General features: G+C 33.8%; 1 protein-coding gene across 1 annotated transcript; it reads right to left on the reverse strand.

The window, feature by feature from the left end:
* Positions 1-42: 42 nt before the first annotated feature.
* Positions 43-7,487, reverse strand: LOC132067438 (serine/threonine-protein phosphatase PP2A-2 catalytic subunit-like). Its single transcript, XM_059460668.1, has 6 exons — positions 7,001-7,487; positions 4,668-4,782; positions 1,579-1,687; positions 1,418-1,495; positions 667-858; positions 43-533 (listed from the first exon to the last, which is right to left on the reverse strand). Exons 1-6 carry the CDS (start codon positions 7,251-7,253, stop codon positions 360-362), a joined length of 921 nt encoding a protein of 306 aa, XP_059316651.1. The 5' UTR covers positions 7,254-7,487; the 3' UTR covers positions 43-359.
* Positions 7,488-13,360: the final 5,873 nt, after the last annotated feature.

The following is a 13,360-nucleotide window of genomic DNA, read 5'->3' on the forward strand; positions in this document are numbered from 1 at the left end:
TTCCTTGGAAAAAAAAATACCAACTTTATGACCAAACAAAAATGGAAACAAATGCTTTCTAAAGATAGCACAATCTACCTGAACGAAACCTGCTTTCTACAATGAACTTCAAATTACAGATCACAATGTACCATGTTATTGCTGCTTCTTTTTGAAAAGATATACACGACGAGACACTAAGACCTTTTGTCAAAACTCTGGCGACTCTACAGGCATAATGTTAAAAGCCAGCAGCAGAGCAAACTCCAAACAAAAGAATGATGATGATAATAATCCTCAAATAACAGAACTCTTTTTTTAAGACACATCTACAGGGATCCGATATTGATGGGCTACAAACAATCAGCTCAAATATTCGATCACAAGAAGTAGTCAGGAGTCTTCCTTGTAGTATCAGGCTCGATCTGCCGTGGAGCTGGGTCAAACTGAAGGAAATTCTGCTCCATATTTTCACTTATTTCTAGAATTGCAGCCATATTACCACATCTGTAACAATAGTTTGGAGCACTAAATACAGTTACAACATTCTTATCCTGCCAAAAAGCAACCAATGCCATGTTAAGTACAAACTAATACCTGAAAGACAAGAAGTTCCGCTTAAATGAACAAAAGTGGAAAATTTTCCATTAGAGGGGAGTAGTAAGTGTTCGGTTTATATCTACAGACCTGACACCAATTGAAACCTTCCATGACAAGCTGATGGGCTCTAGAAATCAGTGAGAGACCATTAGTGTGATTGAACTGAGATGCTATATCCTGTCCAAATGTGTAACCAGCCCCTCGAGGTGATATTCCCCAACCACAACGATCGTCTGGATCAGACCACAGGAGATCACACATTGGCCCTTCATGTGGCACCTAACAACCACAAAAAAGATGCAAAGTGACAGGATCAGTAGCATAAAGATATAAAAATCATGAAACATCTGTAACAATGGAAACCACTAGTGCAAATAGGTGCGGAGCAAGTAAAAGACAGTAAAGTGTTATAGTAAATTGCCTTCTCTAGATCCGAGAAGAACTGGAAAAGTGGATCACATTAACTGGTTAAGAGGCTACTACAAGCCTCTATGTAAACATATACAAAACACTGCCAAACCTATCCTACAACAAATTAAAAAAGAAAATGGGACTCTTTCGAACTCATCATAACAGAAACTCATAATTTTCTTCCTATTAAAGTCTTGATTGGTTTGGTTCTGTATCTGTAGTCCTTTTGCACAAAAAGGATGTAACTCACATAAGACAACAAGCTGTCGTGCGATAATGATTAATTTTGTTAGATAAATAGGAGATTAACTTGATACATGGTGTCAGATAGAGCAAGAGGGAGAGCAGGCAGTGACAAAATACAAAGCGGACTAGTTTAACATATCATGAACATGTAAAAGCTAGAGTCACACAAATACTTCCATACCTCTTGTATACGGTCCAGTGCTCGGATGTTATCAAGTGTATCAAGGGATGGTGAGAGTCCTCCATGCAAACAGAATATCTACAATTTTAAGTAAATTAGGCTTGTTAAAAACTCGTAACAAATACTTTCAAGTAAATTGCCTGTACAGTAAGAGCCCAAACCTGACTCTCTATGAGTGCCGTCAATGGTAGATAATCAAAGAGATCAGTGAAATACTTCCAAACATTAGCATTTCCATACTTCCTCAAGCATTCATCATAAAACCCATACCTAGCAGGTAAAGAGATCTGTCAATTAATGCAAACATGTATTGAACCTGCTGTCATATTGTATTCAGCGTAAAACAAGTAGGGAGGCTGATCATGAATAGCATAGATGATCCATCCCCAAAAGACTGCCCACAGATATACTTATCAAATAAAGATTAAAAGGATTTCCTGCAGATACCTTCATTGATAAGTAACCATAAGTCAAACATCTATCTAGTGGTTAGAGAGCAAAGTTGCTTAAGTGAACCTTGTGCTCTGAGGACTTATTTCAATGCACAAGTGGAGAGTGTGTAATACCCAAGTGTGACTCAAGTTATCGACGCCAATCCTTTGGTTAAAAAACAACTAAAGACACATGCATATGAAAGGACACTTTCTATATGGATTCCAAAGGTGCCAAGGAAGGTGTGCTTCTTCACTTGGCTTGCCACTAGAGGGGTGATTTTGACAATGGAAAATCTTAGAAAGCGGAAGGTTGTCTGCGTCAGTTGGTGTGACATGAATAAGGAGGCGGGCGAGGACACGGATCATCTTCTTCTACATTGCGGGCTGACTACGAGGTTATGGCGGGATACACTTAGGTGGTTTGGCACTTCATGGACAATGTCAAACACAGTGAGAGAGTTGATGTTCAGTTGGAAGAGTGTGAGAAGAGGAAGACGAAGGGCATGGAATATGGTTCCACTTGCGCTAAAGTGGTTTGTTTGCAAAGAGAGAAATAGAAAATCTTTTGAAGGTGTAGAGTCGAGTTTCTCTTAGTTGAGGAGTAACCTCCATTCCCTTATTTTCTTTTGGAGCACAAAGAAAGTTCCTTGTTGAATAGTCGATTGGGTGGAGTATGTAGAGAATCATATTGTTTTATAAATTCTCTAATTTTTGGTATATCTCTTGTATATGGCTGTTGTGGCCATTTTTATTAATGAAAATACATTTACTTGATAAAAAAATGAAGAGACTTTCTAAAAGATTTAGCAACTTAACATTCAAGCTTCTAATATGACATCATTGTTCAACTACTCAGTTACGATATCCTCCTGGCTCCTGTTGAATTTGATTGCTAAGTTTGTCCATGCAAAGAGGGTCATGACTTTTAGAGACCAAGGGTGGGGGAAGGACAATATTAGGAGCTTCATTTCAGGTATATACATGATCTTCGCGTAGATTGTAAACGATTTTGCTTCTATAAGTAAAATAACTCACCAGGAAGAATTATAATAGTTCTCAGATCCAGTGAGAGCACATTTTTCAATTTTCATGGGACTACTACACATGCGGTACTTAGAAACAAAAATATGGTTCCATTAGATAGGGTAAAGGAGCATAAAAATCACATTTAGCCTCATTAAAACTTCAAGATGAGAAGAAAACAGCTGCTGGAACATCCTCATCTTTGTTATCCCCAGCTTTCTTATCCTTGCGTAACTTTCTCAGCAAAAATAAAATACTTTGAAAAAACACAACGAGACCGAGAAGAGCTGGATAACATGCTCACTCTCTTCAATGCACAATATGTCAGTTTCTAAGCAGCAAATCTAAGTAACAACAATAGATTAAGGCAGAAACCATGTAATCAATACATCTTAGAAAAACTGGAAGAAGAACAAACAAAAGAAAGGGAACATAGATTGATAATTAATCATAACAGAGAAGGACAAAGTATCCTGAAGGTGGAATGTCTAAATGAAAGCAGAAATTAGTTTCTTTGCAAGGTGGTATGTTATATCACTTATCTGGTTGATTGAAAGATTTTCCCAGCACTTCCACTAGGCCTATTCTCCATCAAAGCTTAACCAGCCTGATTAACCTAATCCAGGGGAATCTTAGTAGTAAAGTTGGATGAGTACCTGAATTTTCACCTTAGTGGTGAGGCTTCAAATTCTCCACCTTCTAATCCACCACCCATTTTCCCCTTGCCTTTCTCCTTCCCTTTCCCCACTTGTATAATAAAAAAAATCTTTAAAAAAAACCAAAAAAAGAAGAAAGAAAAAAAACTAATCATGATCAGTGATCAAGGTCCACAACAAGAACTGAAAAACCTGCAATGAACAAACTTATCTTATCAAATAGCATGACGATGAGGCCATCATTGATTCTCCAAAACTATTGCTCCCTTCTTATTGACATGACTTAAATACATGTTTTTGCTACATAGAAATATAGAATTCAAGCAACACGTTTATCTTCCTGCTCTCTTCAACTTCTTAGAACAAATCAGGAGTTGATATCCTTAGTTCTAATGCCTGACCTCCATGCTCCTTTTTTATTTTTTTTAAATCAGGAAAGAGGGTGAGAAATGGAAAGAAGATTATTTTGAGTACATTGAAGAGAAGCATCACAGTCCATTATACGTGCTGCTTGAGTGCAACAAGATCAGACACAAATCAAAAAAGGACATTTGAGCCATAGAAGCGTAGATTTCACATTGCTACTCTCACTCAAACCGAAGGAGCGAGAAGCAAAGAGGATATTAAACAAACCACATGCAGAAAGTCAAAATAAGATAATTCCACCAAACGGGACAACTTTTGAAAGAAAGTGGCATTTAGGAACATCCTAGACCAGTAAAACTCTTAAGTGAAACCGTGACAGAAACAAATGTACAAGTATCATGCACCAAACAGCATAAAGTATACTATTACCTATTACCAATTACCAAATATAAATAGTGCACCATATGGAAAAACTTTTTACATACTTAGGCAGCATTGCATATTAAGTTCTTCTAAATTCTCGTAATTGGAGAAATTGCAGTTTAGCAGATTGAACAGAAAATATAAGAGCAATGCAGATACATCTTTTTGTTTGGACTTTGGATAAAGTAGCATTGCATAAACGTAAATATCTCAATGTTCTACGTAAACCAGATCATTTAAGCAATGGCAAAGAATAATATTTGAATATCAGCTGTTAAGAAAGACCAATTATCTTTTCAGACAACCTAACTTAGGCACTTCAATATGAACAAAAAGTAAGTGACTCACACTTGAGTGATCTGTCGGCTTTCGTGGTTTCCCCTAAGAATTGTGATTCTATCTCTATAACGGACCTTCAGAGCAACCAATAGTGTGACAGTCTCGACAGAATAGTATCCACGGTCTGCATTCATTAGGCAATTATTAATGATAAACAATAATGTACTCGACCAACAAGGAAAGTGAGGTACTAGTCAACATACAAAGAAGTAAACATGAAGAGGTGAGATAAGGAAACCATCAACAGAACAGGAAAAAGTGAATAAAATGTACACTGTCATCCAGTTTATGGAGTACGATCTTTTTTTTTTTTTTTTTTTGATGACATGGGAACCCGCAGCCGCTATCCTTTGGGTGCGCACAAGGTAAACCCAGCTCCTGTGCAATAGCTCGCAAACCACACAGGAGAGATAACCCGCACTAGGCAAGCCCCGTGCGACGAGCTCGACTCAGAAGGCAAATCCCCTGCTGTTGCAGGTAGGGGGTTTCGAACCTGAGACCTCCATTATGAAAGCCCCATGCTCAACCATCTGAGCCACCCTTGCGGGTAGTTTATGGAGTAAGATCTATATGATGAAATCTACCTTATATGCAAAAAATAATAGAAAGAAAAAAACAAACCCTAAAAAGGAAGCCTCTACCTACCATTAAATCAGTCATTCAACACCAAAAAATGTTAATAGTTTTATGGAACCCATGCTTATGAGATGTAAGCTATGTTACTCGGACTCTTCAAAAATATCGATAGGTGCGTGTTGGATCCTCCAAAAGTAGTGTACTCTTGGAGGATCCGACACGGGTGCGGCAACATTTTTGGAGAGTCCGAGCAACTTAGGATGAAAGAGAACACTGCCTTTTTGGTAAAACTATATACAGAAAATAGACGAAAAATGAGTAGGAAAACTATACTGCTGGACTGCCCACTTGACATCTGTGCACTAATTTTTTTCACATGAGTAGGAGAAGCAGTCTTTACGGAAAGAACTTCCCCTAACAAGAGAATATATTTAGAAAGCAAGACTCAAAAGAGCAATTCATGACATGCAATAACTTGTTGAATCTTTGTCCATTAAAGTATGACACAGTCGAAAAATCCAGCATCGAGCATTGGCTTTCCGGATGCTGCCCACTCACACTAATAATAAGTTTGTGAAAGGACAAGAATAACACTAATAATAAGTTTCTGAAAGGACAAGAATAAGTATAGCTGACTCACTCACTGCCCACCCCCAAACACAAAGCCCCCAGGGCTTTCGTCTAGTGATAAGAGCACAACACATGATGTGTGCGTTAGGCGCACATCACGGGTACCTTGTTGCAAACAAAAGCCTGATGCTTAAGTGGAGAAAGTTAGAGGGGCAGGCCTATTACCCACGGAAATTTGAACTGTGCACCACACTAAGGGATTTCTCGGTTATCAAAAGAAATCGGTCACTCATCTCATTGGATGGCCAAATTATTTTGCTCCACAATCAGCATCCTGCAACTCTCAAGAGGATGTCTGCACGTGTACGTTCTTATAAACTTGTCATCTTTGGCACCAAAGAAATTTACCAAATGAGGAGAAACGTCTCTTACATTTGCCTCCATGCCAAATGAGGAGAAACTTCTCTTACATTTGCCTCCATGCCATCAAGTAACTTTGTCATATTCCAACCACCACGCACGTGAGAGATCCACATCACAACCACGCTTCATCGTTCTCAAGTATGAAACGACAAATAGATCAAAATAAAGCTTGCCATTTGTCGACACATTATAATAACGCTACCAATAAATGAACAGCCAATCACGTACCATCCTTATCATGAATAATTGAGAAATAAAACCTCGAATCACGACAAACCACAAAACAGCCACCATATAGCTTCACAATCTACTTAGTACACAAAAGCACAACCAATACTGTAGCAGTCTTATTTCTACATCCTATTTAGGTCAATTCACATTCCGCCTATGTCGCCACAACAAATCATTAAACGCAGAGGAAGTTTTTAGAAATCCAACAAATCATGTGCAAATTTCTAATTTAACAGAAATTGTCTACCAAATCCTACCAGGCTTTTACAATTTTAAACAAAATAAACCTTAAAATCCACCAAAAATGTAACCTAATTTCCAACATTTCATGTGCAAATTCCTAGTTCAACAAAAGTACTCTACCAAATCCTACCTAGCTCTCACAATTCTAAACACAAAATCCATAGAAACCACAAAAATGTAACCTAATCACCAACAAATCATTAAATTCAGAGGAAATTTCTAATTTCTACTTAGCTTTCACATTTCCAAACAAATATCCTTAAAATCGACAAAAACATAACCTAATAACCAAAACTCACCAACATAATCTCCCATAAAGAGGTAATTAGTATCAGGAGCATTGCCACCAATCTTAAACAGCTCAATCAAATCATAAAACTGTCCGTGAATATCACCGCAAACCGTTACGGGACATTTAACAGGTTGCACATTCCATTCCTCAACAAGTATCGCTCTCGCTTGATCACATAACGTCTTCACTTCCAACTCTGTTAATGGCTTGCATTCCATTAATTGTGAGATCTGCCGATCTACATCCCCGTGCGGCGGCATCTTTTTTTAACAACAAAATCGCCTATCTCTCAGATCGAATCGAGGTCAAATTTAATTCCTATATTATTGAAATCAAGCAGAAAAAATTATTGAAAAAATATTGATAAAGTAATTAGGGTTTTAATTTCTCTGAATCATTTTCTGTTCGTCTGCATTCATGCGAAGCTACTGGGTGCCTCTCTCTCTCTATCTTTCTCTCTCTACTATGTGAAAATTTGCAGCAAAAAGTAAAAATGAAAAAGAAAAAAGTTTTCATTAACAATAAACGAGAAAATGATCAAAATAGTCCTTATTGTATTTGTTTGTTGGATTATTTTAGTCCTTCATATATACCACTTGATTCTTAAAATAATCACTTTTTCATATATTTAGGATTAATAGCCTGGTTGGCTAAGCTTCTGAAATAAGTTTATTTTGAAAAATACTTTTTAAAAAAGTTTTTTTTGTAAGAAGCAGTTTGTGTTTGGCCAATTAATTTAAAAAAATACTTTTGAACAAAGAATTAGTGTTTGATCAAGCTTTTAAACAGTACTTTTAAGAGTATTTTTCTTAAAAGTGCTTTTGAGAAAAAATTACTTTTTTTTAGCTTCAAAACTGCTTCTGCTACTCCCCAAAAATACTTATTTTCTCCCAAAAGCTTGATTAAACGCCTCATTTTTCAAAAATAAGCACTTTTTAGAAAAGGAAAAATACTTTTGAAGAAAAATAAACTTGGCCAAACAGGCTATAATTCGGTTATGATATATACGAAAGACTAAAATAACCACTTTTTATACATGAAGGACCATTTCCATTACTTAATATATATAAAACTATTAAAAAATCTGGAAAATAATTTTTAAAAATCAATTTTTTAGATTTTTTTAAATTAATCCAGATTTTCAAAAAAAACAATTATGACACTTTTTTTAAAAGAAAATACTTTACAGTTTTCCAAATTTAAAATAAATCATTTTTCAGATTTCTTAACTGAAATATCCAATTTTCGAGAATATATTTTAAGAAAACAGGTTTTATTAAAACAAAAAAGTTTCAGATTTTTAATAAAAGCCATTTTTTTCAGATTTGTTTTAAAAAAATTAATTTTCTAGATTTTTTTTTAAAAAATTGTCACGTATGCACCACATAGAATAAGTTAAATGTTATGTGGCGTCCATATCATCCAATTCCAATGACTACACTTGCTTATGTGGGAATATGTTAGAAATGAGAGGTATATTTGGGTTCAACTTATAAATCTTGAGGATATTTTGACCATTTATTTTGGATGAGAGGGTAAAGTAATGTAAATAAACTAAAGAGTAAAAGATATTTATTCCATGCAAATGCCTGGAATGGCACTTGGAACATGGATTTCTAATGCAAAGGTCCATGCTTTTAACCATTTGGAAATAGAACTAAAAGCTCCCGTATAAGGCCTTTGATCAAATTGTTGAACTTCAAACATTCCTTTGGAAATGAACTCCACAGAGGTGATTATATTCTCAATACTAACTTCACCTTATATTACAATGCATATATTGGATGAAGAAATTGAAAAATAGGCTGATCCGCCACTGTTTTAGACAAGGAAACTAGGTAAACGCATGTTTCGGCGAACAAGGAGCACAAGTGGAGAAGAAATAGCCAAAGCAAGTGTATGTGTATATATATACACTAGTAAATTTGACCGCGCGAATATAAATCAAGTTATAAAAATATTACATGCTAATAATTAATTTAGAAATTTTCTCTTTTTTTTCATGAGAAAAACAAAATATTTTTAAAAGTAATATTTGGGTTAATAATAAAATTTATTTATTAGAGAAAATATGTATTTGCAATATATGAAGTTTATCTAAGTTTTATTTAATAAAGAAAGATTTAAAGAGTATTAAAACATACAAAACTCACATTTAAAACTTTTGATTTGTCGTCCCTAACTTTAAGACGATATGATCTCTTTGATTGCTGTTTTTTTTTTTTTTTTTTTTTTGGTGGGAAGGGTGGGGTGGGGGGGGGTACAATCAGACCATCCATCTCAAAGATGATATGCGACTTTTCAAGAGTTTCTTCTTTTCTCTGTGTTCACTTTCCAATATCCTCTCTTTAATGTTAAGAGTTCCTTCAAATGATCAAAATTGTAGAATGAGCAGAAAATGATATTCGTGTCCTCCTTAAATAAGTTTACCAAGGTTCTGCATTCCTAAAGAAATTCTCAAAAAGTGAAGACCTGAAAATGTGATAAAATAAATGAGTACTTAGGAAACAGTTATAGAAGAACATGATAATTAAAAGAATTGAAGAATTACCTAAACTCCACCTAATTAGATGGTCATAAATAGGCGAAATAATCAACAAACACAATGAAGACAAGGTTAAATACTTTTGCCAAATGACAATTATTAGAATGGTAGTGGATACATGTAATAAGTAAATAACTAAGAGAAAAAGTAGTGGATATTGAAACCGTAGAAAACCGCATAAATGACAGAACTAAGAGAGTGGCTTTTGGTTTTTCTAAAACAAAATAAATATCACATTAATTTAAAATGAGGAAAAAAAATACAAAAGATGAACAATATTCTTCTAGATCAGAGAGGCATATCACCTCTTCAAAATAGATTAAAATTTGGGAAAATAACTCTATGTCTATTTGGAGAAAATTACCCAAAATGACCCATATTTTTTATATTACCCGAAATGGCCTTTTTATACATTATTATACATTTTTATACGAGGTTTATACATTACAGTAAGTGTATAATGCTGTATATCGTGTGTATAAACACAATTGCAAAAAAACAAAAAAAAGTTGGCTATGTGAATGTAATATTTTGTGCTAGATTGTATATTATTGAAATAATCCCTTAAAATTTCAAGTTTTTCATCTTATTACTGATATACCTAGTTTTATAACTCTGGAATTGTTCCAAAAAAAATAAAATAAGTTTTTTATTAATAGTTTTTACACTTCTAAAGATGCTTGGTTTTTGTATAGTATTCGTGTGTGCATTTAAATTTAATATGTGAGTATTGATATGAACATTTAAACTTCTCCTTTTGTATATAAACAACAATAATAATAACATAATAACAAAGAACGAAAAGGAAAAAAAGTAGGTAAAATCAAATTCATCAGTCCCAAATTCATAAAATCAAACTGTATAAATCTCTAACTTTCCCCTTTCTTTTCATGCGTCATCTCATCCTTACCTTGTTCCCCTCCCTTTCTTACTCCCTACCTGTTCATTTTTCAAAAAAGAAAAAGAAAAACAAACTTTTCTTTTCTTTCTTCTTCTTCAGTAACTACCCAATAACCTAAAAGACTCATGGCAATAATAAAGGTATGTAACGGAAGAGACTCAAAGAATTATTGGGCAGAATTTTTAAAACAATTTATACTGAAAATAAGAGAAAAAAGAGGGAAAGTAAGAAATAGGACGTTACCTCACCTCACAATAGATAATCATAAGGGGCGAATATTAATTCAAAATGGCCAACTCCAAGTGCAGGTTTTTGTAAGAAATTTGGTGAGAGCTTGTGTACTTTACCATAAAAAAAACTCTTGTATTTTGGTGAAAGGTCAAGAGGGTTGCATGCATGTATATAGCTTGAGTATTTCTTCATTACAATTGCTTGTGATAGTTCAGAGGTTGTTATAGAATTCTACTCAAGTTTCTTGTTGGCTGATGACCCATTCCCCAATCTTGAAATCCTACAACCATCACAGAGTTTTAACTAAAAAAGTAAGATTATTAAGGAAAAATAAGAAAAACAGATCATTGATACACTGCCTGTCTCAGTGAAAAAATGCTTTAAAACCAGTCTACGCGAAAACTTTTGAAGCCTTTATGCACGTGAGCAAGAATGCAGGATGACCCTTGCTATGCCTCCTCATCATCTTCCATTTACTACAACTCTTAATTGCCTACATAACTTTTAATTTTCCTTCTCTGTTACAAGCATAACGAAAAGAAGAGGAAGAGAGAAAGAGATTTAAGTGGTGCAATTAATATAATTAATTGAGTAATGTTTTGATTTTTAATACAGCACATTAATTTTTAAATGAGGGAAAAATTCAAACAAAGAAGAAAAAAAGATAAATGCCAATGGAGGTCATAAAGAGGTGTCACATAGGATTGTCTATGCCTAGCTTTATATTATATATAGTATAGATATAGATTAAAGTTAGTCAAAAGAAGAGTGATGTGACACCTCTTAGAGACTAGAAAATATGCTTATCTAATTTCTCAGTTTTTTGGAGTGTTTTCTAGCATTTTCATAGAATAATTTATCACTATTAAATTAAAGGAATAGATTTAAATTATTATTAAATATGAAAGAATTAAAGTCTAATAATTATTACTGACCTTAACGCTTCGTAAGAAGAAAGCACTTAATTTATTACTCCTCGTTACTTATAACCAATGCACTGATTCATAACTGAATCTGTTCGTCTTCTCCATTAATGCCTAAACACTCTTATTTAGAAGATTCCTTCATGTGAATTTTTTACCTTTGTAGCATAGGTAAGGGAGAAAATGAAGTAAAGCTTATCATGATTTTTTTTTCACACTCATCCAACCATGGTTGGAGAAGCTGCAAAGAACCCCTGCTAGGGATATTTTTTCCAAAGATGTGTTTGATCTAAATCTAATGCAGCACAATATATCGCTAAAGTATAATCAGCAGACAGATACAATATTATTTTTGTCTTGCTCTGTTGATTTAGGTATCTGCATTTCAAATCGAATCATTATGTATAATAATCCTATTATGTTAGGGCATATTAGCTTGTAGTATGTGGTATTCTCTGTTTAATTTATATGTCTTAGTTACTATTTGAAGAGTCAAATGCTATTTTCTTTGATCATATTTTTCCAAATATTTTGAATTGTTAATTATTGTAATCTATAGTAGTAATTTTTATATAGTTTCTAATTAATATGTAAATGAGCGAGAGAGAGAGAGAGCGAGAGAGCAGTTTAAACTGAATCCAAGTTTCTTTAATCTCTATTTATTTATGTTTAAAAAGTTGGCAGGGTTAATTATGTCAAGAAATCAGTTCCAAGGAACGCTCATTCCAAGACAATAAAGTTTCCAACTTCTACAAAGTATCAAGACCAACAAAACCAGAATGACAATTCAGGTAGATGTAAATGAGATATTGCACGTAAACAGAGAATAAATTCGTAAAAAGCCAAATTTAATAACTAACAATTCAAGCGACCAGCAGTGTCGCAGTGACTATCAGAAAGGATGAAGAAGGAAGCAGAGGAAGACATAAAAGTACAGATGAAATGCCTATTAATAGAAAATTGCATATTTTAGTTCTCATAGAGCGTGTTTTCTCTCAGGATGCTGGAAATTCATAAATACTACTATAATTTTCAATAACTAATAGAATTATTTATGAACAACATTTAAATAGGAAGGGACGTTACATAATTTCTTTCCATCCAACTAAAAGGAGTGTTCATTAATGTTTTATTTTTTCCTTAGGTATTTTTATCCTTGGATATTTGATTTATAATTTTAGTCTGTATTTTCTCTCAATTTGCTGGGACTGAAACATAGGTATTGGTATATCACTTATATTTTATATATTTGTCTTTATTAATATTATAAAATATAAAATTTTATAACTAAATTTATAAAAGGAAATGTCTCACCGCGTGAAGTGCGGATTTGTTAACTAGTTTTTGTATAATCCTCATCTTTTGTTATGTACAAGTACTTGAAGATATGGAAAAGCAGTATATTACCAGGAAAGACTTTTTCCATGCTTGTATTAATTTTGTCAAGTTAGGTAACCTAAGTGTGACCAATGTTGATGTAATGTCTAACTAAGTGTTTATGAATAAATAAAATCATCTACCAGTTAACAAAAAGGTCATTTATTTTAATTGTGTACTTTTTTCGTCAAAACTTGGAAGAAAAATTGTTGGAGCTACATTATTTTTAGCCGAATAAAAATGTTTAGCCAAATTGTTGAATTTTTAATTGTGTATCTTGTTTTATTTTTATTTTTTAAAATTCTTTTTATTATATAGGGGGTCAAGGAAGGGGAAATGGGAGAAGGAATTATAACCGGGGATTCGAATCCTCACCAACAAGGTGAAAGT

The sequence above is a fragment of the Lycium ferocissimum genome, chromosome 8 (assembly GCF_029784015.1).
Source record: "Lycium ferocissimum isolate CSIRO_LF1 chromosome 8, AGI_CSIRO_Lferr_CH_V1, whole genome shotgun sequence".
NCBI classification, from domain to species: Eukaryota; Viridiplantae; Streptophyta; class Magnoliopsida; order Solanales; family Solanaceae; genus Lycium; species Lycium ferocissimum.

Excerpts from the sequence above, each read along its gene's own strand:
- LOC132067438 (XM_059460668.1), bottom strand. The coding sequence starts at position 7,253 with ATGCCGCCGCACGGGGATGTAGATCGGCAGATCTCACAATTAATGGAA. Across the intron at positions 859-1,417 it reads CACTGGACCGTATACAAGAG|GTGCCACATGAAGGGCCAAT; the intron begins GTATGGAAGTAT and ends TGTGGTTGTTAG. Across the intron at positions 534-666 it reads AAGGTTTCAATTGGTGTCAG|GATAAGAATGTTGTAACTGT; the intron begins GTCTGTAGATAT and ends GCTTTTTGGCAG.